The sequence below is a fragment of the Ammospiza nelsoni genome, chromosome Z, assembly GCF_027579445.1.
Source record: "Ammospiza nelsoni isolate bAmmNel1 chromosome Z, bAmmNel1.pri, whole genome shotgun sequence".
Classification (NCBI taxonomy): Eukaryota; Metazoa; Chordata; class Aves; order Passeriformes; family Passerellidae; genus Ammospiza; species Ammospiza nelsoni.
The window spans coordinates 88,180,485-88,207,660 of NC_080669.1; the positions used below are offsets into that span (position 1 = coordinate 88,180,485).

At 49.9% G+C, this 27,176-nt stretch overlaps 1 protein-coding gene across 1 annotated transcript in view; it reads right to left on the reverse strand.

Moving 5' to 3' along the window:
- The window catches only part of TCF4 (transcription factor 4), a 112,125-nt gene that overhangs the window by 72,570 nt on the left and 12,379 nt on the right, over positions 1-27,176 (reverse strand). The window contains 2 exon segments of the mRNA XM_059491959.1: positions 2,351-2,447; positions 4,608-4,669. Of these exon segments, the coding sequence (XP_059347942.1) occupies positions 2,351-2,447; positions 4,608-4,669 (159 nt within the window).

Here is a 27,176-nt window from a genome sequence, read left to right on the forward strand (position 1 = left end):
CATTGTCATTTCAATTGCCATTGTCACTTCAATTGCCATTGTCACTGCCATTGTCATTTCAATTGCCATTGCCATTCCCATGCTCATTGCCATTGTCATTGCCACTGCCATAATCACTGCCATTGCCATTGTCGCTGTCATTGACATTAACATTCCATTGCCACTGCCATTGCCATTGTCACCGCCACTGCCACTGCCGTTGCCATTGTCACTGCCATTCAAATTGCCACTGTCACTGCCATTGCCATTCCCATGCCCATTGCCATAGTCACTGCCATTGTCATTGTCATTTTAATTGCCATTGCCATGCCCATTGCCATTCCCATTGCCATGCCCATGCCCATGCCCACTCCCATTTAAATTCCCACTGCCATTCCCATTGCAATTCCTGTTCCCATTGCCATTGCTATTGCCATTGTCACTGCCACAACCATTACCATTGCCATTTCCCACTGTCACTGCCATTGCCGCTGTCACTGCCCTTGTCACTGCCATTGCCATTGCCATTCCTGTTTCCATTGTCACTGCCATTGCCATTGCTATTGCCATTTCAATTGCCATTGCCATTCCTAGCGCCATTCCCATTGCCATTGCCATTGCCATTGTCACTGCCATTGTCATTGCCACCGCCGTTGTCACTGCCATCGCCTTTTCAATTCCCACTGCCATCGCCATTGCCATTGTCACTGCCGTTGCCATTTCAATTGCCATTGCCATTCCCATGCCCAGTGTCACTGTCATTGCCATTGCCACTGCCATTGCCATTGTCATTACTATTGCCATTGTCATTGTCATTCCCATTGTCATTGAAATTCCCATTGCCATTGCCATTCCCATTCTCATTCCCATTGCCATTCCCAGTGCCACTGCCATTGCCATTACCATTACCATTATCACCACCATTGCCATGCCCATTGCCATTGCCACTGCCATTGCCATTGCCATTGTCACTGCCATTGCCACGACCATTGCCATTGCCACGACCATTGCCACTGCCACTGCCATTGCCATTGCCATTGCCAAGCCCATTGCTATTCCCACTGTCATTGTCACCACCATTGCCATTCCCAAGTCCATTCCCATTTCCTTTGTCACTGCCATTGCCATTGCCATTGTCACTGCCATTTGCATTCCTATTCCCATTGCCATTGCCACGACCATTCCCATTGCCATTGCCATTGTCACTGCCATTGGCATTGCCATTCCCATTGCCATTGCCACGACCATTCCCATTTCCATTGTCACTGCCATTGCCATTGCCATTTCAATTGCCATTTGCATTCCTATTCCCATTGCCATTGCCACGACCATTCCCATTGCCATTGCCATTGTCACTGCCATTGGCATTGCCATTCCCATTGCCATTGCCATTGTCATTCCCATTGGCTTTGCCATTCCCATTACCATTACCATTGCCACCACCATTGCCACTGCCATTGCCTTTGCCACTGCCATTGCCACTGCCATTGCCATTGCCATTCTCATTTCCATTGCCATTCCCATTGCCACATCCATGCCCATTGCCATTCCATTGCCATTTCCATTGCCATTGCCACACGGCCCCATGGTGTCCCAGCCCACGCCCCCACCCCACACCCATGAATCTTTATGGATGTTCTGGAGTCCAGCTGTGTTTTATGGATTTTCTGGAGTCCAGCTGGGTTTTTATGGATTTCCTGCAGTGCAGAGAGGCACAGCAGGGAGAGTTGGAATTTCCGTGCTTTCCTTGGCTTCTCCCAGCCTTTCTCAAACTGCCACAAGCTCCAAGAGCGTCCCGCAAGTGCCAGGGATGAGGGATGTGCATTGGAGCTGTGCAATCACGTGCGGCAGCCACAGCTTCGTGTTTTCCTTGGAAGCTTTGAAGGGAAGCGCTCGTTTCGCTCCTGGATGGAGCATGACCACTATTCTGACATCATTTATTTACTTTGTCAAACTCATTAACCAACCTTAATTAAAGAACCTTTAGCACAGAATCCCGGGATCGTTCCAGTTGGAAAAGATCTGAGTTCCTTGGACACCTCCCTTGCACTCCAAACAACATTCCCAATGTTGCCTCACCTTCTATTTCTCTGCTCCTTTGGGGATTTATTGATTAGGATTTCAAAACCCATTCCAAGTGTGTCCAAACTGATTTTGCATCACGAATCCACAGTTAGAGATCCAAAATATCAATCAAATATAAGGAAAATGGATCTAAAATGCTAAATATCACAGCATGGAAAATTGAAACCGATCCCTGTTTCCACCCTCAAGAAATGAAAATAAGGAATTGAAGGCCCCGGGATTTTATTCCTAATCCACTGCTCCCGATTGCCCCACCCCAGTGAGGGAGGAAATGCCATGTTCTTACTTTGTATTCTGGAATTGGCAAAGGGAGGAGAGAGATTGTCATGTGAGCCGAGGTCTCTGCTCGCCATGTGGTCATAGTGAGTCCCATCTCCATAGTTCTGGCAAGAAACGGGGAAAAAACACAATTTTACACCTCAGTTGGAAGGCTGCTCTAAAAAACATCATTTTTCCCTGCCGATTGGCCGGAACGACACATTTTTAGTGCCATTTCCAAGTTCTGTTCATTAGGAAAAAAAAGAGAATCCTGACTGGAGGCCTGGGTGATGTTCCCGAAATCCTGTGTGGGGCAAATCAGCAAAACAACGCTGTGGGAAGGGTCCTGGTGCTTAAAGCATGGCAAAAAGGCTCTGGAGGGAGGAGGTCTCCCGCTGGGGGAATTGCATTCCAGCAGGAAAAAGCGAGGTCAGGTTGTTTGCGGAATAATTCCTCGCCTTAATGCCCGGCCTCGATTGAAAATTCCCCGATCCTTCTGCGGCTCGTGCTCCTTTTCTTTCCGTCTCCCCACTTGCATTCAGGGCTTTGCAGGCAGAAATAATCGGTGTGTGCCAATTGCCCGATTTCCTTTTCAAAACATTTTTCCCTCGGAAGCAATACAAGTGTCAAGGGGAAAAAAAAAAAAGGGCAGGGAAATCAAACTGACAGATGGGAGCTGGCATGACGTCAGGGATGCAAAGCAGGAAAGAAGAAAAGGTGCTGGGATTCCTTCCTCGGAGGCACCGCGGGGAAAGCAGAGCTCCGAGGAGGGTGAGGAGGGGATGAAGATGCTCGTTCTCCTCTCATTGGGGAAGGGTTCCAATGAATTTAAGGAGGGCGCGAGGAAGGCGCTTCTGCTCTGTGTGTTTTAGGAGTAAAGTGGGGGGCAGAGCTGGGCTGCTCCAGTTGGGATCCAGCTGTGCTGCGGCAAAATCTGCTCTTGCCACCAAGGCACCGCCAGCCCCAAGTGTCAGAAAAATGTGGATCGCTGTCCACAGGCACAATTGAAGTGACTGAGCCCAGCTGGCTCCTAAATCCCAGAGAACGCCGGGCCAGAGGGAGCCCACGGGGAATTCTGCTGCTGAGCAGGGATCCTGGATGTGGCCGTGCCCAATTCCAGCTCTCAGGGATGTCCCAAATCCCGGAGAAAGCCCACAGGGAATTCTGCTGCTGGGCAGGGATTGTGGATGTGGCCGTGCCCAATTCCAGCTCTCAGGGATGTCCCAAATCCCAGAGAAAGCCCACGGGGAATTCTGCTGCTGAGCAGGGATCCTGGATGTGGCCGTGCCCAATTCCAGCTCTCAGGGATGTCCCAAATCCCAGAGAAAGCCCACGGGGAATTCTGCTGCTGAGCAGGGATCCTGGATGTGGCCGTGCCCAATTCCAGCCCTTGGGGATGTCCCAAATCCCAGAGGGAGCCCATGGGGAATTCTGCTGCTGGGCAGGGATTGTGGATGTGGCTGTGCCCAGTTCCAGCCCTTGGGGATGTCCCAAATCCCAGAGGGAGCCCACGGGGAATTCTGCTGCTGAGCAGGGATTGTGGATGTGGCCGTGCCCAATTCTCAGGGATGTCCCAAATCCCAGAGAGAGCCCACGGGGAATTCTGCTGCTGAGCAGGGATCGTGGATGTGGCCGTGCCCAGTTCCAGCCCTTGGGGATGTCCCAAATCCCAGAGGGAGCCCACGGGGAATTCTGCTGCTGGGCAGGGATCCTGGATGTGGCCGTGCCCAATTCCAGCTCTCAGGGATGTCCCAAATCCCAGAGAATTCCGAGCAGAGAGAGCCCACAGGGAATTCTGCTGCTGAGCAGGGATCGTGGATGTGGCCGTGCCCAATTCCAGCTCTCAGGGATGTCCCAAATCCCAGAGAATTCCGAGCAGAGAGAGCCCACAGGGAATTCTGCTGCTGAGCAGGGATCGTGGATGTGGCCGTGCCCAATTCCAGCTCTCAGGGATGTCCCAAAATCGCCCAAATTTTCCACGGAGAGAGAGAAGGGTTTGAGCTGCTCTGGTGACAATCTTGGGCATGGAATGAAAGCCCCAGCACCTCCAATCCTAAAAATCCCTAAAATTCCAACTGTGCTTTGGGCTGGGGGCTGCCAGACCCCATCAGTAATTGCCTCATTAATATGCACTGAAATCATGGAACGGGACCTTCTGGAGCATCCCAAGGCCGGGGGTTGGAAATGGAAACGTTCAGAGGAGCCATTTTAATGAGAATCCGAGTTCCTGAGGGCCCAGGACTGCGCATTTCCATCTGCAGGGGATAAAGATGAGATTCACTTACCCTGGATGGACTCGGATGTCCTGCATTCCCCCAGGACCCTGAGCTAGTTCTGTCTTCTACATCTGGGGACAAAAAAGTTCTTTAGGCTTCGTGGCAAATCATTCCCGCCTTTTGGTGAGAAATTAATGCTTCAAATTAATCTCCTGGTGCCTTTAATTAAGGAAGCGGCTCCTGACCCCGGGGCTGCGATGAACTCATTGAAATTCACGGCGGGGATGGAGCCGGACCCTCAGCAACGCTGAGATTTCAGCGGCAGCGCGATGCCCGCCTGCCTGCCAAGGGACGAAATTCGGCAATTTTGGGGTCCCATCCTTGCCCGAGTGTCCAGCAGAAAGCGGGGACTGACAGACACGTCGGGCAGGACAGAATTCCTGAGGTTTCACCAGAATTCCTCCTCCAGTTTTCATGGCATGGAAGGGATTTTAGGGATCAGCTGTCCCAGGCCTGAAACACTTCCCTGCTTAAATCTTTCAGGTCAAACCCATCCAGGTTTAGGATCAGCTGGGGAAGGTGCTGAGCCAAAATCCAGGGGATTTCCAAGGTTCCAAACCTGACACTTCCATTCTTTCCCCAGCTGGGATTTCCAAACCCATCCAGGTTTAGGATCAGCTGGAGAAGGTGCTGACACAAAATCCAGGGGATTTCCAAGGTTCCAAACCTGACACTTCCATTCTTCCCCCAATTAGGATTTCCAAACCCATCCAGGTTTAGGATCAGTTGGACAATGTGCTGACACAAAATTCAGGGAATTTCCAAGGTTCCAAACCTGACACTTCCATTCTTCCCCCAATTAGGATTTCCAAACCCATCCAGGTTTAGGATCAGCTGGGGAAGGTGCTGAGCCAAAATCCAGGGGATTTCCAAGGTTCCAAACCTGACACTTCCATTCTTCCCCCAATTAGGATTTCTATTCTCTCCCATAATAGATGAACACGTTAATAGCACGAGACACTCGGAGGTAAATATTTAATTAAGCTCCAGGAAAAAAAAAAAAGGGGGAATGAAACTGTGGATCATTTACCTGACAGATCCGATCAAGCATGCCATTAGGTTAATTAGGCAGATTTTTTCAAAATCACTCGTGTTATGTAACACACAATTAACTCCGGGGAGCCCCTGCTCACAGCGATGGGATGGGGATTTTTGGAATCAATAATCCACGGGTTTGGATGGGGAGAGGAGATCCCAAAGCCAGCAGGGAGCAGAAGGGTCGGAGTGATTGTGGAGTTGAAGGGATTTTTGGGATTGTCCAGCGCGGGGTGCTCCAAGTGGGGACACATCCAGGGACGGGGCGGCACCCCAAAAATCCCCGGCTCCTTCAGAAGGGTTTGATTTCCAGCAGTTCCATGCCAATTTCCCTGGGATTTCACCCCAAAAGCGGCGCGCCCCTCTGCGCAGCGTCACCGAGGAGCCCTAATGAAGTAACCCTGACGGATAAATCCATTTCTGCGTCCCTAATCAAATCCCAGCAGGTTGACATAAGCCAGGAACCGAATGCGGTTATTCCCTGCTAATTGGAAAAAGGCCCTTTAGTTCTCATTAAAACAATCTTGGGCATGGCAGGAGAAGGAGGATCCGGATTTCGTGGTGCCCAGGAAAAGCCCCAAAATGCAGCTCCGAAGGAACCTGGGTTCTCCAGTCCCTGCTCCCAACTGCTCCTCCCCCAGAGGGAGAGGAGGAGACAACGTGGATCTCCTGGAGGAAAAAGCAGAATTTTTGCGACATCCTCCATTTCCAGCTGGGATATGGAAAACTTCACGAGGTCAAGGTTGGGAGAGATCTTCTCATGGGCAGATTTGGGAATTGTCCTCAGGAATCTGGGACAAAGAATTTGGGACTTAAAGGATCACCAGGGATGGGTGGGGAGGAACCCAAGGATCCCAGAATCCCCAGATCCCTGAATCCCCTTCTCATGGGCAGATTTGGGAATTGTCCTCAAGAATCTGGGATAAAGAATTTGGGACTTAAAGGATCAGCCCAGAATCCCCAGATCCCTGAATCCCCTTGTCATGGATTCTCCCATGGAGATTTGGGAATTGTCCTCAGGAAATCTGGGACAAAGAATTTGGGATTTAAAGGATGACCAGGGATGGGTGGGGAGGAACGCAAGGATCCCAGAATGCCCAGATCCCTGAATCCCCTTGTCATGGACACTCCCATGGGCAGATTTGGGAATTCTCCTCAGGAAATCTGGGATAAAGAATTTGGGACTTAAAGGATCACCGGTGATGGGTGAGGAGGAACCCAAGGATCATCTCATGGGTTAGGAGGAACCCAAGGATCATCTCATTGCACTGTCCCAGGCTGCTCCAAGCCCCATCCAACCCAGAACATTTCCAGATTTTTGGGGCCACCTGGAGCGAGATGATCCCTAAATTTCCTTGTCATGGGCAGATTTGGGAATTCTCCTGAGGAAATTTGGGATTTAAAGGATGACCAGTGATGGGTGAGGAGGAACCCAAGGATCATCTCATTGCACTGTCCCAGGCTGCTCCATCCAGCTCAGAACGTTCCCAGCTTTTTGCGGCCACCTGGAGCGAGATGATCCCTAAATGCCCCCAGGATCTGCAGGAATTTTGTGTCCAACCAAGGAAGGTGAGGCTGCTGATTCGGATCCTACTGCACTTTGGGATTGCTGCTTCCCAAAGCCCCTAAACCGGGCCTGCTAATCCCAATTAATTTCAGCACGCCTGGTTGGCGGGTTGAGACCTTTCCTGCTGTTTTGCTCTTCAAAAGAACTTGGATTGATCCGAGTATTAGCTTGAAAAACGACATGAAAAACCCAGCTCGACAAAATACAGCGGGAGGATTAAAGAGGAAGATCAAGGCAAGAAGAAACCTGGATATTTGATAAGCTAAAGGAGTGGAAAATTTCAAATGCACATCCATTGATCCCATCTTTTTTTGAAGGTCTGGCTCTAAATATCATCAGCACATGAGAAGAAAAGCCCAAAACAACAGGCAGGGAGGTGATGTGGAAGAAGGACGGCATGAAGGCCTCGAACACTTGAGAAATCCACTTTTGCAATTAAACGGGCATTTCATTTTCTGCCTGAATTTCCACCAATATCCACGGAGAGCCGGAGACCGAGGCGGCGGCAGCGTAAACAAACCCGAACCGTTCCCAACAAAGAATCCATTGTGCTGCTGGGCTGAGCTCATCGCTCCCCACGTCGGCCCAGCAGCCCAACGCCGTTTATTTATCCAGGCCGTGCACCCGGCTCTGGCTCAGGGCTGCTGCACCCCAGAGTTCCAGCAGCTCCACGGAATTCCAGCCGGAGCGCCGCGAGCTGTCCCTGCTCCTTCCAGCCCAAAGACTGGTGCTACTGACCCCAAAAGTCAGAGGGCATTTTCTTATTTCAGCCTTTGCTTTGTTCCCCGAGCTGGAGAACAAATAAATCCCCAAATCTCTGCTGTTTGGGGAGAAAAAAGCCAGGAGCTGGATAGGAACATCCAATTGTGCTTTGAACAGAAAGGCTGAAACGAGGATAGAAAACCCTGACGTGTGTGTGAAAGCCAAATGAATTCATCACGGGGATGAACTCATCACCGTGGGACGCACAAAGCACGGCCAGGACGCCGCGATTGCTGTGCTGGGGACACACAGGTAGGGCTGGCAATGGTGAAATCCCACAACGGTTTGTTCTAAACATCAGGAACCTCCAGGAACCTCCTCCCAGCCTGAGGAGCTCACTGGGATTGCACAGACAATGGTGGAAACCCAAAATCACCAGTCCCACAATGGTTTGTTCTCAATACCAGCCCAAAGGAACCACCCAGCCTGAGAAGCTCGTTGGGATTTCCCAGACAATGGTGGATTCCCAACAGTCACCAGTGCTGGAATGGTTTGCTCTAAACATCAGGAACCTCCAGGAACCTCCCAGCCTGAGGAGCTCGTTGGGGTTTCATCCCTCTCCTTACACACAATGGAGTCACCAGTCCCACAATGGTTTGCTCTCAATATCAGCCAAAGGAACCACCCAGGAACCTCCTCCCAGCCTGAGGAGCTCGTTGGGGTTTCATCCCTCTCCTTACACACAATGGAGTCACCAGTCCCACAATGGTTTGCTCTCAATATCAGCCAAAGGAACCACCCAGGAACCTCCTCCCAGCCTGAGGAGCTCGTTGGGATTTCACAGACAATGGTGGATACCCAAAAATCACCAGTCCCACAATGGTTTGTTCTCAATATCAGGAACCTCCAGGAACCTCCCAGCTTCAGGAGCATATTGGGATTTCCCAGACAATGGTGAAAATCCAACAGTCCCCAGCCCCAGAATGGTTTGCTCTAAACATCAGGAACCTCCAGGAACCTCCTCCCAGCCTCAGGAGCTCACTGGGATTGCACAGACAATGGTGGAAACCCAAAATCACCAGTCGCAGTAGGCTCCTCGCTGAGGGAACTCATTAAACCTGGAGACCCTAAAGGTGGAAGCGCACCCGTGGCTGCCCACAGGAGAGGTTTGGCCACTTGATCATGTCCTCACCAGAGAACACCTCTGGAATCCCAGCTGGGAGAGAGGCCCCGGCTTTCTCCGAGCTGTTTGCAGCACATTCTGTACTTTTTCAGCCGACGGGTCATTAGCGACTAAATTATCCTTACGAGCGTCTTCTGAAAGGAATAAATGACGTTCCCCGCAGCACGGAAGGATAAATCCAGCCCCATCTCCCGGCAGTATTCATCCCTGTCGGGACTGCGAGCCGGCAGGCGCAAACAGAGGCGGCAGCGCTGCGCTCCCCCTGGCTGGAGGCAAATCCTCCTCAGCCTCAGGAAGAGCAAGGCGGGAATCCCGCAGGGCTGGGAAGGTCGCGCCGAGCTGAGGGGGCTGTTGAGCCCCGAGCAGGGCTGCGAGGGCAGCCGGGCTCGGATGTGTCCCTCGGTGCCCTCAGGGAGCTGCTCCAGCCCAGGGCAGGGCTGTGAGGGCAGCTGGGCTCGGATGTGTCCCTCGGTGCCCTCAGGGAGCTGCTCCAGCCCAAGGCAGGGCTGCGAGGGCAGCTGGGCTCGGATGTGTCCCTCGGTGCCCTCAGGGAGCTGCTCCAACCAGCTCCAAGCCCAGGATTTGTCCCTCGGCACCCTGAGGGAGCTGCCGAGCCCGGGGCAGGGCTGTGAGGGCAGCTGGGCCCGGATGTGTCCCTCGGCGCCCTGAGGGAGCTACTCCAGCCAGCCCCGAGCCCGGGATTTTTCCCTGTGGGCTGTGAGGGCGGCTGGGCTCGGAGGAGCCCGGGATTTGTCCCTCAGTGCCCTGAGGGAGCTGCCGAGCCCGGGGCAGGGCTGTGAGGGCAGCTGGGCTCGGAGGAGTCGGGATTTGTCCCTTGGAGGAGCCCGGGATTTGTCACTCAGTCCCCTGAGGGAGCTGCTCCATCCCCGAGCCCGGCATTTGTCCCTGGAGCCCGGCATTTGTCCCTGGAGCCCGGGATTCGTCCCTGGAGCCCGGGATTCGTCCCTGGAGCCCGGGATTTGTCCCTCGAGCCCGGGATTTGTCCCTGGAGCCCGGGATTCGTCCCCGCCGAGCTCCCCCCGTGCCTGGGGCCCGGCACATCCTGTTTACAGCCCGAGCTGCTGCTCCTTCCCAAGGCATCCGAGCGTGCCGATTGTTGTCCTTTGGAATATGGTAATTGGGATATTTTTACCCAGCTCCAGAACGTATTTCCAGCCCACAGCAGACTTTCGACAACAATGCAACTTGGAAAGCTGTAAATATGGGCCAATCATCCCCAAACACCCAGCTAGCCTTCAACACGTCTTGGCATTTGGGACAGCAGCTCCACTCCAAACATATGGCAGGGAAAGCTTTGCCTTTGCTCCCTCCTCATTTCGTTTTCGGGCTGTTTGAAGGGTTCTGTTCCCCATTTCCACCCGTCCAGCTGGGACAGGGATGTGAGGAGGCAGCGCTGGGGTGGCCATGGACACCACAACATTGATTTCCCTCCAGAAAATGCTAAATCCCTGCCGCAGTCCCGATCCAGGGGCTGCTCCCACTGCTCCAACATCGATTTCCCTCCAGAAAATGCTAAATTCCTGCCGCAGTCCCGATCCCGGGGCTGCTCCAAGCCCTGTCCTGGGACACTCCAGCATGCACAGAGGGAGCAATTCCTGCCCAGATCCCTGCAGACTCCTGCAGAGCCCAAGGATTTCATGAGCTTTGTTTAGAAAGCAGTAAACAAAGAGGGATGGCTTTAATGAAAAGGGACAAACAGCATGGAAGCAGCTGGAAGGGGTTTTTCTATCCCAACTGTTATTTTATTCCGGTCTTGAGTCACTTCCAGCCCCAAATGAAGCAATTTTAATTCAGGCCAGACGCCTGAGACTGGGTTTATTCACAAGGGCAGCTAAAGCAGGAGCAGGCTGGGCCGGTGAAGGTGTCCCTGCCCTTGGGACGGGATTTTCTTTAGGGTCCTTCCATCCAAACCAGCCCAGAAGCCTCCAGCATTAACTGGGAACTATTGCAGATCCCATCGCTCGCTCGGGGTTTGTCGTTAAAAAGCAAACTCCGATACATTTGTGCCTCTCGTGGCTTCGTTGTGCTCGTGGAAGGTTTTTAGCACCCTGCGCTTGCTCCTCAGAGAAGCAAAGGGACCTGGAAGAGCAAAGCCCAGCAGAGGCAGAGAAAAGCAGGGAAGTTCCCTTGGAGGGAAACCCAGGAATTCCCTCGGAGGGAAAGGCAGCAATTTGCTAGAGGCAAAACTGAGAAAAGGCAGGGATTTCTTTCTGTGGGGTTTTTGGGGGATTTTTTCAGGGATCTCATAAAGCCAGGAGGGATCTCACAGAACCAGGGATTTTTGGAGGATTTTTTAATTATTATTTTTGGGGAATCTTTCTGGGATTGTTTTTTGATTTTTGGGGGGGATTTTTGGGAATTTTGGGGGATTTTTTGGGGGATTTTTGGGGATTTTTTGGGATTTTTGGGGATTTTTTCAGGGATCTCCCAGAGCCAGGGAATTCTTCCTGCCTTCCCCTCTCAGCAGCTGCAGAATCTGCGATTGCGCAGGAATTCCTCCGCGATGGGCACACGAACCCCACATCCCCTTGAAGGAAGTTCCCACGCAGCCCCAACAAAAGCCATTGTGTGCAGAGCTGAATTAACAGCAATTAATTTGGTTTTATGGGATTAATTGGTGAAACACAGCGTGGCAAAGCTTGTGGGATTTGGATAAAAGCCCCAAATTTCCTGGCCAATTCAGCGGGGAGCATCAGCTGAGGGTCAGGAAGCCCGTCCCAAATGTGAGGAATGACGGTTTGGACGCTGCTCCCGATGAATTCCTGTGGAAATCAATTTGGTTTTGCGGCCCCGAGCTGCTGTATATTCATTTTTTATAGGAAATCTGGTGGAAAGCACGTCTTGGGTTTCCCTATAAAGGTCTCGGCGGTCCCACATGTCGGGCACGGCGCGAATCCTCTGTGCTCGCAGGGAATTCTCGCTGACTCCCTGTCACAACGCCCGACCGTCGCCGTCTCTTCTCCGGCGTGTGCGCTTCCCAAGGGAGGCCCGACTTCGTCCCCAGAACGAAATCCCGATTCTCATTTTCCCCGCAAAGAAACCCGCACAATCTCTGCCTCGTACTTGCAATCGTGGAAATCCACACGGGAAAGTCAAATCTGGGCATCTGACCGCTGCGGTTCTGGAGCCAGGAGTTTATGGATGGAAATAAAGAGATTTATTCCCACTTCCAGGGAGATAAAATGATACCAAATCCAGAGGATGGATCCAATTCCCTGCATTTATCTTCCATGGATGATATCAAATCATATCATATCATCATATCAAATGGTATCAAAATGATATGAAATCCAGAGGATGGAAATTCAGACATCCATTTCCCTGCATTTATCTTCCATGGAGATAAAATGATATCAAATCATATCATGTCATATGATCATATCATATCAAATGATATCAAATCCAGAGGATGGAAATTCAGGGATCCAATTCCTGCATTTATCTTCCATGGAGATATAAAATGATATCAAATCATATCATATCATATGATCATATCATATCAAATTATATCAAATCGAGAATAAGGAAATGCAGGGGTGCAATTCCCTGCATTTATCTTCCATGGATGATATCAAATTATCTCAAATCCAGATTCTGGATCCAATTCCCTGCATTTATCTTCCACAGAGATATAAAATGATATCAAATCCAGATTCTGGATCCAATTCCCTGCATTTATCTTCCATGGATGATATCAAATGATCTCAAATGCAGATTCTGGATCCAATTCCCTGCATTTATCTTCCATGGATGATATAAAATGATCTCAAATCCAGATTCTGGATCCAATTCCCTGCATTTATCTTCCACAGAGATATCAAATGATATCAAATTCAGATTCTGGATCCAATTCCCTGCATTTATCTTCCATGGATGATATAAAATGATCTCAAATCCAGATTCTGGATCCAATTCCCTGCATTTATCTTCCATGGATGATATCAAATGATCTCAAATGCAGATTCTGGATCCAATTCCCTGCATTTATCTTCCACAGAGATATCAAATGATCTCAAATGCAGATTCTGGATCCAATTCCCTGCATTTATCTTCCACAGAGATATCAAATGATCTCAAATCCAGATTCTGGATCCAATTCCCTGCATTTATCTTCCATGGATGATATCAAATGATCTCAAATCCAGATTCTGGATCCAATTCCCTGCATTTATCTTCCACAGAGATATCAAATGATATCAAATTCAGATTCTGGATCCAATTCCCTGCCTTTATCTTCCATGGATGATATCAAATGGTCTCAAATCCAGAATAAGGCAATGCAGGGATGCAATTCCCGGTTAATTAGCCCTGGGAAATAATTGGGTGCCAGATCCGGGCACGCCGCTCGCGTTGGCAGCCCCTGAGAGGTTTCCCCGGAAAGCGCTGAGGAACGAAGCCAGTTTTGGAGCGAATTGATCAGACTATCGATCCTTTGGGAGTCCATCAAGGAGGGACTGTCCCCCGTTAGGAAGCCGGCGTTGCTGGCGTTAGTGACTCCTTTGGGCCGGAATTCCCGCCGCAGAGGCTGCAGAAATAACTGCGGCAAGTGATGCGAGGGCTGGACAGCGGCCGCAGCTCCTCCTGCTCGCCGTGGGAAGTTTCCAGCCGGGTTCCGTCCCGCACCTCGTTAGCATGCTGAAACCGGCCGCTCCCCAAATTAAAGTGCGGGCGCCTGCAGCACGCCCTCGGCTCCGCGGCTGCTTCGGAAGCGAAATTCAGCCTTCCCCGAGTCGGGTTTGAGCTTGGCTTTCCACAAACAGGGGAGGCTTTGCAGGGAAAGTAAACCGGGCAAACTTGAAGCACTCGGTGTTTACTACTGAGATACTCCTGACTGCATTTACCAGGAGAGAAAAGCAATTGGAATTCTGGGCAGAATTTAGGTGAAATTGTGCGCCAGGATGGTTTTCAGTAAGAATTCTCCTTGTTGCTGCATTTCCTTGGTGGGGATCCCTCAGAGAATTTCTGGGCTTTGGAACAACCTGGGGGACTCTTCAAACCCTTTCCACCTTCAAATCCTTCCACTTTCAAATCCTTCCACCTTCAAATCCTTCCACCTTCAAACCCTTCCACCTTCAAACCCTTCCACCTTCAAACCCTTTCCACCTTCAAATCCTTCCACCTTCAAACCCTTTCCACCTTCAAATCCTTCCACTTTCAAATCCTTTCCACCTTCAGATCCTTCCACTTTCAAACCCTTTCCACCTTCAAATCCTTCCACCTTCAAACCCTTCCACGTTCAAACCCTTCCACCTTCAAACCCTTTCCACCTTCAAATCCTTCCACTTTCAAATCCTTTCCACCTTCAGATCCTTCCACCTTCAAACCCTTTCCACCTTCAAATCCTTCCACCTTCAAATCCTTCCACTTTCAAATCCTTCCACCTTCAAATCCTTCCACTTTCAAATCCTTCCACCTTCAAACCCTTTCCACCTTCAAATCCTTCCACCTTCAAATCCTTTCCACCTTCAAATCCTTCCACCTTCAAATCCTTCCACCTTGAAACCCTTTCCACCTCCAAATCTCTTCCACGTTCAAACCCTTTCCACCTCCAAACCCTTTCCACCTTCAACTCCTTCCACCTTCAAACCCCTTCCACCCAAACCATTCCATGATTGCCTCAAAGTGCCAGGAAAGCTGCTACCTCCTTCTTAAATATATTTCTAATATATTTTGACAATATTCTGCTGTATTCATGGCACTTTTGGCTCTCTCTCCAGTCTCCAGCCCGTTCTGGAGTCAGAAACCACAGCCTGGGTTTCCATCCCCACACAATGCAAAGCAGGAACTGCTCCTCTTTTCTCCTCTTTCATTTCTCCTCGTTCATTTCTCCTCTTTCTTTTCTCCTCTTTTCCTGCTCAACGGCGGCACGAAAGCAAAAGGAAACGCATTCTCCTAGTCCAGCAGAAATATTCAAGGGGGTGAGTCAGGAGTTCCAAAAATACATTTCCTGAGCTGCAAAACAAGAGCTGGATGTTGCCATGGCACTTTGGGAAAATTCCCAAGTCTCCGGCTCGTTTCAGAGATGAATCCAACGCAGCCAGCCCGGTTCTCGGTCACTTTTACCGCTGACTTCATTTGTTGTTTTTGCCCTGCCTTCCAGGTCCAAAGGCAAAGCTCTGAGAGGGATTTAAAGGAGCGGGCTTGCTACGAGTGCGTTCCCAATAATGGCACAATCCCGACGCCTCCCACTATTCCAGAACGTTCCAGACACCACCCGGCAACCATCCCACATCCAACAACAAACGAGGTCTGCGCTTCCCAAAGCCCGTTGGATTTTCCCAATGAAAACCTTGATTAAATCAGTTCTCGTGTTCCCAACAAGGAAAAAGCAAAACCACGTTGCCAGTGCAGGCTCTAATTCACATCTGTGGGAGTTTGAGGTGTCCCCTCACCCCGGGTCCGTCCCCACCCCCGAACAGATCCTGGCTCCTCCCAAATTAGCACTGGAAATGGAACCCTTAAAAGCCCCTTTGCAAAGGAAAGCAGCGGGGATGGGTTTGATTCTACTGCGAAATCTCCAGTTCCTGGGAGATGCAAATCAGCTCTCAGCCATCCGCTGGTGGCGCCAGAAATCAAACTTAGGGGAGAAAATCAATAAATTAGCAATTGCCTGCGATTTCACAATCCTGCCTCGACCGTTCCCTGCAGCAGATCAACGCTGGGTTTACGTTTCCAGCTTCCCGTCAAAACTAGATTTAACACCGTTCGGACATTTCAGGGTTTTCAAGAAACAGCTCCCAGGGAGCAATTCCATCCATCGGAGGAAGAGGAGGAGGGAAAAGCCGAGGAAAAGGGATAACAAAGTGTCCAAGAGCAGAGTGGAGGGGGTTTGTCCGTGGTTTGGGCAGGGATTCAATGGGGTCACCATCAAACCCCTCCATCCCAACCCATTGGGATTGCAATGGGGTCACCATCAAACCCCTCCATCCCAACCCATTGGGATTGCAATGGGGTCACCATCAAACTCCTCCATCCCAAACCACTGGGATTGCAATGGGGTCACCATCAAACCCCTCCATCCCAAACCACTGGGATTCAATGGGGTCACCATCAAACCCCTCCATCCCAACCCATTGGGATTGCAATGGGGTCACCATCAAACTCCTCCATCCCAACCCATTGGGATTCAATGGGGTCACCATCAAACCCCTCCATCCCAAACCTTTGGGATTTTCCATCCCATGGGGTCACCATCAAACCCCTCCATCCCAACCCATTGGGATTTTCCATCCCATGGGGTCACCATCAAACCCCTCCATCCCAACCCATTGGGATTGCAATGGGGTCACCATCAAACTCCTCCATCCCAACCCATTGGGATTCAATGGGGTCACCATCAAACCCCTCCATCCCAAACCTTTGGGATTTTCCATCCCATGGGGTCACCATCAAACCCCTCCATCCCAACCCATTGGGATTCAATGGGGTCACCATCAAACCCCTCCATCCCAAACCTTTGGGATTTTCCATCCCATGGGGTCACCATCAAACCCCTCCATCCCAACCCATTGGGATTTTCCATCCCATGGGGTCACCATCAAACCCCTCCATCCCAACCCATTGGGATTTTCCATCCCATGGGGTCACCATCAAACCCCTCCATCCCAACCCATCCCCATCCCCTGCCACAAACCGAGGCAGCCATCAGACACAAACCCACGTGGAAAATGGGTGGCACGGGGCAGGAATTGGGGTGTAGGGCGTGGGCACGGCCATGGGCGCATCTGCAGTGCCACCCTGATGGGTGGCACGGGGCAGGAATCGGGGGGCAGGGCCTGGCACAGAGTGAGAACCCCCAGGGCAGCGTTTCCTGCTCCTGCTGCCACCCCAAAGTCACGGCTCGGCTTCCCAGCGGTGCCACCCACGTTCTCATGTCCTGGTGCCACCTCTGCCCAAATGCAGCGTCTGCAGAGCCAGTGGGAACGCTGGTGCCCACACTCCCTGCCTGCGTGCCAGTGTCCCAGAGCCGTGGGCACTGCCAGCCCCACTCTGGCTGATCTGTGCCCACTCCCAGTGCCAGTGTGGTCGGGTGAGTTGTGCCTATGTCCCAGCCCCACTCTGGCTGATCTGTGCCCGCTCCCAGTGCCAGCCCCATTCTAGGTGAGCTGTGCCCAATCCCACACCTATTGAGCTGTGCCCGCTCCCGGTGCCAGTCTGGGTGAGCTGTGCCAGCTCCCAGTGCCAGCCCTGGGTCAGGATGAGCTGTGCCCGCTTCCAGCCCCAGTCTGGCTGATTTGTGCCCACTCCCAGCCCCACTGTGGGTGCTCCGTGCCCACTCTCGTGCCAGCCCGTGGCTGAGCTGCGGATGAGCCGTGCCCGTGTCCCACACCCGCGCTGGCCGCCCCGTGCCCGCTGCCGTGCCAGCCCGTGGCTGAGCTGCGGATGAGCGGCAGCGGCCGTGGCTGCCCGACAATCGCGGCTCTTTGTCCGGCCGGGCTCCCGGTCTCACGTCCGTCTGCTCTGCCTGGCTTTAAGCTCCCCTTTGAAGCTCCTGGGCAAGGATTCTCCTCTTTGTTTCGCCTCCGCTCCCTCACGAGCAGCTCGGAGTGCAGAGCCGGCCCACCCTGGCACCGAATTGCCAAGGAAAGAAATAAATTCAACCCCTCTTTTACTGGCATCCCGTTTGTTCCTTTCTCAATTTACGGTGGAAGATGTTCCTGCAGATTCCCGGGAAACGGTTAGATGGCTTTTCTTGGGCAGAGATGGAGGAACGATTTCAGTTCCTGGACTCCCAAACTTTGGGAAACAAAACACCTTTTTGTGAAAAACCAGGATTTCCTGTTTGCTCCTTGCCCGCTCCTCTGGACTGGAGCATGGAAATCCCAGATTTCCTTTGCCCTGCTGCACACTGGGAATATCCCCAAATCCATCCCAAGGCTCACAAACAAACCCATTCCTTGATTTCCTCTTGGAAAAAATAAAAATAAATCTCTCTATTTGTTTCGTTGGGGTTTTTTTCCCTGTCTGTTTTTCTTCCTTTGCCTCATCGAGCCAGCGATAAAACACAAAAATTGATACGGTGAAGGCGTCAAATATGGCAAGGGTTAATTAATAGTTCATTAATTTTCCCAATGGAACAGGAAATTTTGGGAGCCTGAAGGGAAGTCAGTGTCTCAGGTTTGGTGGCCCCACAGGGGTACACTAAAATCTCCTCCTGCATGAGGAAAGTATTTCTTATCCCAATATTTTGTGCAGGAAACACGGAATAAGGAGGCCCTGAGAGACCAAACCTACCAAACCCAGATTTTATCCTCAAAAAATCAGATTGCACAAAGTTGAAACACCAAATCTTTCTGAAATGCAGCTTCTAAATGAATCCCAACTGCCTGGTTTGCTCTGGGAGGTTCAGAGCAGGGAAAAGGCAAGAGAACTCTGCCTGGTTCGCGATTGCCATGAATCGCGTGGAGAAGGCAAAAGCCGCAAGCAGCACCGTGGCCCAGAGATGGTTTCATTGCTGCTATAAAACCGTGACAGGGACAGCAACATTTTCCTTTCTTTGAAGGAAGTCTTGGCCTTGATAGGATCTCATTAAACCTTGCTGGAAAAGAAAAACATCCCGTTTACAGGATAACATCTCCTCCTCGTGCCTCGGGTCCTTCCAGGCTTGAAACGTGAGGCACTGACCAAGGAAAAGTGGATATTTCTCTCCTGCCTGCCAGAAAGCTCCTGCAAAGAGCAGGGAGCTTCCATGGACTGGGGCTTGCAGCCTGCGATGGGGAAACCCTCCTGCTGGGGATCATCTCCCACTCTGGAATTCCGTCCTGCTGGACAATCGCTCCCAGGCTGGACTCGATGACCTTGGGGGTCTTTGCCAACCTCAGCCATTCTGGGATTCTGCGATTCTCCAGGGCAGGTCCCACAGCGCTAAATGAAAATGGAATTTAATCTCCTCCGTGGATATGAGAAAAGAGCAGTGGAAAAAACCCTCCCGGTGCTTTTAGTCCCTTTTCAAGAAGTTCTATCCAATAAATGTCTTTGGCCAACTCCATTAGGGAGCAATTAGACCTTAATGGCCGTCTAAATCCATTATCAGTGGCCATTTAACCTTGCAATATTTAAAGATAATATTTAATTGGAGCAAATTAATGGGCTGCCTGTGAGACCAAAGAGATCAACTCAGGCTCTCTGCTTTTCCATCGGGGATATTTCCTTTGGGGAGTGTGGCAAGAAGCTGGGAAAGTTGCTCCTCACCTTTGGAGTGAAATAAATGAGTTAAAACCAGAGCAAAACCTCAAACAAACACCTGATTAACCCTCCTTGCTGCTGCCATTATTTCCACATTTATCCATCCACAGTTATTTTTGATCCAGGTTTCCACCATTCCAGCTTGCTCCAAGCCCTGATCTTGGACACTTCCAGGGGTTCTGGGGCAAAAATTCCTCTCCAACCCTCTCAGATGTCTCCAGGCCAAGGAAAATGTGAATTGCACACAGATCTAGAGATTCCAGTTTAGGAGGACATTTCCCACCACATTCCCCAGATCTAGAAACTCCAGTTTAGGAGGACATTTCCCACCACATTCCCCAGATCTAGAAACTCCAGTTTAGGAGGACATTTCCCACCACATTCCCCAGATCTAGAAACTCCAGTTTAGGAGGACATTTCCCACCACATTCCCCAGATCTAGAAACTCCAGTTTAGGAGGACATTTCCCACCACATTCCCCAGATCTAGAAACTCCAGTTTAGGAGGACATTTCCCACCACATTCCCCAGATCTAGAGATTCCAGTTTAGGAGGACATTTCCCACCACATTCCCCAGATCTAGAAACTCCAGTTTAGGAGGACATTTCCCACCACATTCCCCAGATCTAGAAACTCCAGTTTAGGAGGACATTTCCCACCACATTCCCCAGATCTAGAAACTCCAGTTTAGGAGGACATTTCCCCCCTCACTCCCAAAGAACAGGAACGAAGGCAGGGAGAACCCTCAATGCCGCGATGCTCTAAGATGTCATCGCCGGCGTCTCTCTGAAGCCAAGTGACAACATCCAACGTCTGCACTATTTCAGTGCCTGGAGAACTTCGCTGCTGGAAAAGCCTGGAGGAGCTCCAGAAGCAGGTTGCCATCTCCTTGGCACGTTGGAAGAAGGTTAGAGGTGTTTCCTCAGCGAACCGAGCGCTTTAAATAGCGCTGACTTTGCACGGCGGAGCCGGAGCTGGCGCCCGTCCACGGAATTTCCCAGAGTCACAGCCAGCCCCGGCGCCGAACACGCGCGGAATGCAGCGGGGCAGGAGGGCAGGAGAAGATCCCTCCTCCGGCACAGCCTCTGGAACTCGGCCGTGGTGGGAATCGTCGAAGGGGTTGGGTTGGAAGGACCTTCAAGCCCATCCAGTGGGAGTCATGGAATGGGTTGGACCTTCAAGCCCAGCCAGTGGGAGTCATGGAATGGATTGGACCTCAAAGCCTTTGGAAGATCAGTTTCCACCAAGAAAGCATCAGAATGCAGGATGGTGGAAGGAAGCGATGGATGGACACCAAACCTTTGGAAGATCAGTTTCCACCAAGAAAGCACCAGAATGCAGGATGGTGGAAGGAAGCGATGGACGGACACCAAACCTTTGCAAGATCGGTTTCCATCAGGAATTGCCCTCACAAAGCTAATTAATCCCAGGAATTCCAGCCATGGAAAGCAGCAATTAGGGAACGGTGCCTGGCCTTTGGCTCCCTCAGAGGAGCTCCATGCTGGGAGAAGACGCTGGGGGCCATTCCCTGGACTGTCCCCACCACCCTCAGGCGTGTCCCCCTGGGTTTGGGGTCAGCCCATCCTGCCCCACGCGGGGAAGCGGGCTGTAATTACACACGCTCCTGTCAGAGTGGGATCTGTAGTACATCGTTAATGTGTAAATGACTAAATAACTTAATTAGGTGAAATGAAGTGCACTTACAAGCACAGATGCTTACGTCGCATCGGGATAATGTGCTGTGTGGGAATATATCCCTGTTTTTTTTAAAGATGTTTATATTTAACACTAGGCCAAGGAAATGAGGAACACGCACTGGTGAGAAGGATGGCAAGGAATTTTTTTTGGAAAGGGAAAAATGTTTACCACATCCTTACAAACTGATGGAGGAAACCATTTTTAAATCACTTCAAAATGCTGGAAGGAACCAACTTCTTCATCCCTGCAAACATCCCAGTGCAATCCTGAGGGGAAAAGGACAACAAGCGGTTCTTTGGGCAAGATCCAGCTTTCCATGGAGCCGACAAACGGAACGGGAGAAGCGCTTCTACTCATCCATATTCATCCTTCCCTCTTCCCAAGCCATGCAACGCAGGCGCTGAATGAGCCAAATGACGGCATGTGCGCTTCAAGGAGGCTTCAGGCAGGAAATGAGAGATCTCGTTCGCCATTGATGGATGGAAGGGAAGGAGATGAGGAAGCTGTGGAGCTGGAGCACAGCTTATTGCCAGAAAACATCCTGGGCTAGTGGTCAAGTCCCTCCCAACCTAAACCAGAACTCAAGGAGAGGAAATCTAAGTTCCCAAGCTGCAGCGCCCACATAGCATTTTTCATTATATCTTCCCCTATTTATTAATTAGCTGCCTCTAATGACAAAGAGAAGGAGCTGTTTGTGAGATGGACACCAAAAAATTCCTACATGCACGATTAGCTGCCCAAATTTTTGGTGATTCCATCCAAAAGCAGCACAAAATTCCATTCAGATACGAGGAAGTGCCTGCACAAGTAGAAAACAACCTGGGCTAGTGGTCAAGTCTCTCCCAACCCAAACCGTTCCAGATCTCAAGGAAAGGAACTCAAAGTTCCCAAGCTGCAGTGCCCACATAGCATTTTCCACGTTACTTATTAATTAGCTGCCTCTAATGACAAAGAGAAGCAGCTCTTTGTCAGAATTTCAAAAAATTCCTAAACGCAGGATTTAGGAATCTGCCCAAATTTTTGATGATTCTGTACAGAACCACTGTGAAATGAGAAGTTTTTCCTGCAAAAATGAGAAGTTTTCCCTGCAAGTCCTCTCCAGGTCCCTTTTGAAGCTGGAGAAAGCAGTTGTCACAATGATTTTGGGAGAGCAGAATTTGGGACTGAGTCAAAAGTGTCGGAATAACGAGTTGGAATCTGTCGCTATTAGTCACCGCCTCGGAAGCACAGCCAAAGCCGTTCGTGCTGGGGATGCTGGAAGGAATTTTCTAGGCTGAGATGAAACGGTGAGGTGGCAAATATTGCCTTCCTCTAGGTGCAAAGGAGAATGGTACCTGGCAGGAAGGGCAGAGGAGGTGTGTGCCTCTCTCCTGGGAAGTGGCACCCTCGGAGGAGCCTCCGTTTCGCATCTCCTCCTTGGGAGCCAAGAGAAATCAATTAATTCTGCAACTGGAACCAATTAACCCTCGCAAAAGCACAACGCCGAGTGCGGCGGCAGTCTGATAAATGGGATAAACGGAGGAAATCCATAAATAAGAAGAGAAAACACCACAACCTGGGCTCTATCAGGTGGGCTCCTCATTCTTCAGAGACAGCACGAGAGTTTGTGGGTCTGAAAACCAACAGGGATTTCCACAAAATGGGGATTTCATTCTGAGGGTCTAAAATCCAACAGGGACTCCCACAAAATGGGGATTTCATCAAGGGGGTCTAAAAACCAACAGCAGCTTCCACAAAATGGGGAGTCCAGCGGGGGGGTCTGAAAGCCAACAGGGATTTCCACAAAATGGGGAGTCCAGCGGAAGGGTCTAAAATCCAACGGGGACTCCCACAAAATGGGGATTTCAGCGGGATGGGTGTAAAATCCAACAGGGACTCCCACAAAATGGGGATTTCATTCTGAGGGTCTAAAATCCAACAGGGACTCCCACAAAATGAGGATTTCAGCGGGACGGGATGGGATTGATCCCGTTTAACCGCAGCACCTCAAAGCAGGGCCGTGCTCCCCGAGCCGGCTGTACAAGGGGGATGAAGAGAGATCCCTTGAAAGAGACACCTTAAACTCTTATCTTCAAGGGAGATAAAGCTGCCTTATCTCCCTTCAGACGCTGTTTGAGGGAGATGGGTGCCATCTGTGACACGAGCCAGCAGCTCGGCCTCCTTTCCTTCCTTCCCTTCCTTCCCTTCCCTGCTCCCAGCACGGGAACAATGCTGTGCCTCCAGTCCCTGCCTGAATCCTTCCCTGGCCTTATTCAGCTTTTTTTTGCCCTTTTCCAAGCAAATTCTGAGCCTGCTCGACAGATTATCGCAATTCTCTCCCGAGCCAGGTCTGGCCGACAGCAAGGGGCTTAAAGCAGAAAAACATCCTTGTAAATATTATTGATAATATTCTTGTCAATATTATTCATCACATTCTTGTAAATATTATTCATCTCCTTGTAAATATTCGCAATAAAATTCCAAAGTGATCCCAGGGAACACAGAGCTCCATCCCACCCCTCTGGATACCATCGCGGGTTGATTGTTCCGGCGCTGAGCTGAATAACAGGAAACAAGTTTCTCTTCTAAAAAATCAGAAAGAAATAAATCTGCTTCTTTTATAATCCTGCACTTTCTATTTAAGCTCCTGCTCTTTTGGATTAAGGAAAGAACAACTCGCCATTAGGGCCTGCCCTGTTTATCAACATCGCAATTGTGCCCGAGAGCCGCAGGAATTATTTTACACTTCAAAAGATGCTAGAAACCAGTTTTATCTCTAAAGTTTCAATATAATGTTTAATAAAACTCATCCTCCCCTTCTAGTCAGACACTGTGGTTTGATGGCTACGAGCCTTTGCAGGGAGGGGGATTCCGGGAGCGGAAAAATGCAAATAAAAATGACTTGACCCGCTCAGTTTTGGCTGACAGGGGTTTCGCTTCCTTCCTCCCCTCGTATTACAAAGAAGTTTTTAATAGGCAGGAGGAGGTTGAAATGACAGGGCTGAAGCCGCTGCCTCAGTCCCATCCATGGACGCAGGAGCATCCTTGGTCTGGAATGTGTTTCACCAGTGCCCCACAGCACACTCACAAAGCAGCGGCACAGCTTTCAGTTGTGCCTTTGTGCTGCCAAGAAACTCCATTTTGTCCCCAGTTCTGCCCCAGATAACGAAGGGCTTTTCCCGTCCTGAAGGAGCCGCTCTGTGTCCGTGATCTAGAAACTGATTTTCGGTTCGATAAATTCTGGTGCTGCGGCTGAAAGGAAAGGACAATTTAACGCCAAGAACTCTGCGGTTAGAGCTGGTGCCAGGGCAGCAGCACCCGTGCGAGGCGCGGCACGGCGCGCCACGGGGACGGATAAAATCCGAGCTCCGTCCGTCCGTCCTGAGCCTGGCTGTCCTTCCAGGTGAAACTCCTGTCTGGAATTGCTATTTGAGCGGCACGTTGCCAGGGCTCGCTGTGCATTTCAGCCATGGCAGCGTCGCTGCTGCACACTGACCACAGCTTTGCACGAGCGCCGAGCGAGCGAGCGAGCGCCGCTGCTAATTACCATGGCCTCCGTAAGGCACAGATTCCGGCCTGGAAACACGGATCCGGGCAGGGAAAATGGGGAATGGGCGGAAAAGGACAAAAAATATATGGTGTATGGATAAAACAAAAAAATTATGCAATAAAAATGAGAACTTTAGGAGAGGGAAAAGCCCCACGTCCAACGTCCTCCATGAGAGAGAGTTTTCAGTATGGAAAAATGAATCCATGCAGGAAAAACGGGGAAAATAAACGGAATAAACCCAACAAATATGCGGTGGTAATAAGATTAAAAATAAGATTGTAATAAATAAAAAATTAATTAAAAATAAATAAGATAAATAATTTATATATAAATGTAATTGAGAACCTTAGGAGAGGGAAAAGCCCAATGTCCAATCTCTTCCATAAGGCAGAGATTCCAGCATGGAAAAATGAATCCATGGGGGAAATATATGGAATAAAACCAACAAATATATGATATATAAATAAAATTTAAAATTATATTGATAATTTTGTAATTTATATAAAAAATTATATATATATTATAAATATAATTGAGGACCTTAGGAGAGGGAAAAGCCCGATGGCCAATGTCTTCCATAAGGCAGAGATTCCGGCATGGAAAAATGAATGCATGCAGGAAAAATGGGGGAAATATATGGAATAAAACCAAAACATATGTGATATATAAATAAGATTTAAAATCTATATTGATAATTTTATAATTTATATAAAAAGATTATATATATATTATAAATATACTTGAGGACCTTAGGAGAGGGAAAAGCCCGATGTCCAATGTCTTCCATAAGAGAGAGATTTCAGTATGGAAACATGAATCCATGCAGGAAAAATGGGGGAAATATATGGAATAAAACCAACAAATATATGAGATATAAATAATATTGAAATTTATATTATATACAAATTTATATTACATTTATATTAAATATATAAATAAAAAAATCATGGAGTATAAATGTGGACCTTAGGGGAGGGAAAAGTCTGATGTCCAATCTCTTCCATAAGGCAGAGATTCCAGCATGGAAAAATGAATCCATGCAGGAAAAATGGGGGAAATATATGGAAAAGAAACCCCCAAAAAAAGCAGTATATAAATAAGAGAAAATAATTTCTGAAATACAAATGAGAACTTTGGAGAGGGAAATGCCCGATGTCCATTCGCTAATGCACCGGTTCATAAATGAATTCTCTGCTTTGTGGTGTTTACAAAAGAGCTCATTTTAGGAAAGGGAATTTTGCTCTGTTTATCCAACAAGACCCAGGATTTCCTAAGTAAGTGGATGTTTCCTCAGAGTATAAAATCAACAAAGGGATTAGGGACAGCAAGCCCAAGTGAGGCGACGCTTGCTGACAACTCGGAGCCCGCCGAGTAAAGAATGGTCCGGCTCAGCTCGGCCCTCACACATCATTTTGTGCACAACCCAAGGGAAATGGCTCATCTGGGAAAAGCAGGGAAATCTGCACAAACCCACCGCGTGCTGCTGCTGTCAGGCTCTCAGGCCACTTCCATCTCTGATGGGGCCTCTCCCAAAGTACCTGCTGTCACTTGGCCCTTAAAAACACGATTAAAGCTGGGCTGTGCCCTATGGAAGTCTCAGCAGAGACAGACTGCGCTCCCAGCCGTCCCCAAATCCACCCAAACAGGCCCGTGCCACCGGAATTGCAGCGCTTGGCTCTGTCCCAACCTCTTCCCTGGCTCTCTTTGTTCCTGAAATCCCAGAGAAACGAGTCTGCTCCGGGTAATTTCATTAATCCCAAATATTTCAGCCTCTCCTCCGTCAGACAGGCTGGAAGTTTGTATTCCAGCCACAAACTTCCCGCCGAGGTTTGTCCTGGAAATGCTGCCGGACTCTTCAGAGCAGGTGCTCCTGCAGTCCAAGGCCATAATTCAATCAAGCCTTGGGCTGACGTCAGGAACAAAAAACAACTCAAAGGCTGTTTGTGAACGGGCCCAGAACCCCTGAGATTCAATTAGAGCCTTGATATTCCGTGGGGAATCTTATTTAGCTGGATTTAATATCACCGAAGCTTGGGAGCAGTTATTTATCAAACAGGGCGAGCGCATTTAAATGTACAGGCAGCGGAACGGCGCGTTAACCCCAGCATCCCAAATTTTCAGCGGCAACACGGGCAGGAAAACGGGCTGAATTTTACATACAACAGCACAAAAAGAACCCAATCCCCATTTTTTAGGGATTATGGCTAGGAATGAACCCGGGCATTTCTGTGTTTTGCCATTTGTGGACAGGCAGAAATGCCCAGTGGTGTCCCAGAGGGTTTTGGTTTGGGGTTTTAACATAACTTGGCTGGGATCACGGATCACACGCATATAGGGTGCAGGACGCACACATGTATAGGGTGGAGGATACACACACACATGTAGGGTGGAGGATGCACACACACGTAGGGTGCACAGAAAGAACCCAGTCCCTGATTTTTAGGGATTGAACCCAGGGATTTCTGTGCTTTGCCATTTGTGGACCGACAGAAATTCTGATTTCTGTGTCTGTGATGTCTCACAAGGTTTTGGTTTGGGTTTTTAGCATAACTTGGCTGGGATCATGGATCACACACATATAGGGTGGAGGATACACACACACACATAGGGTGGAGGATACACGCACACACATAGCATGGAGGATACACACACACACAC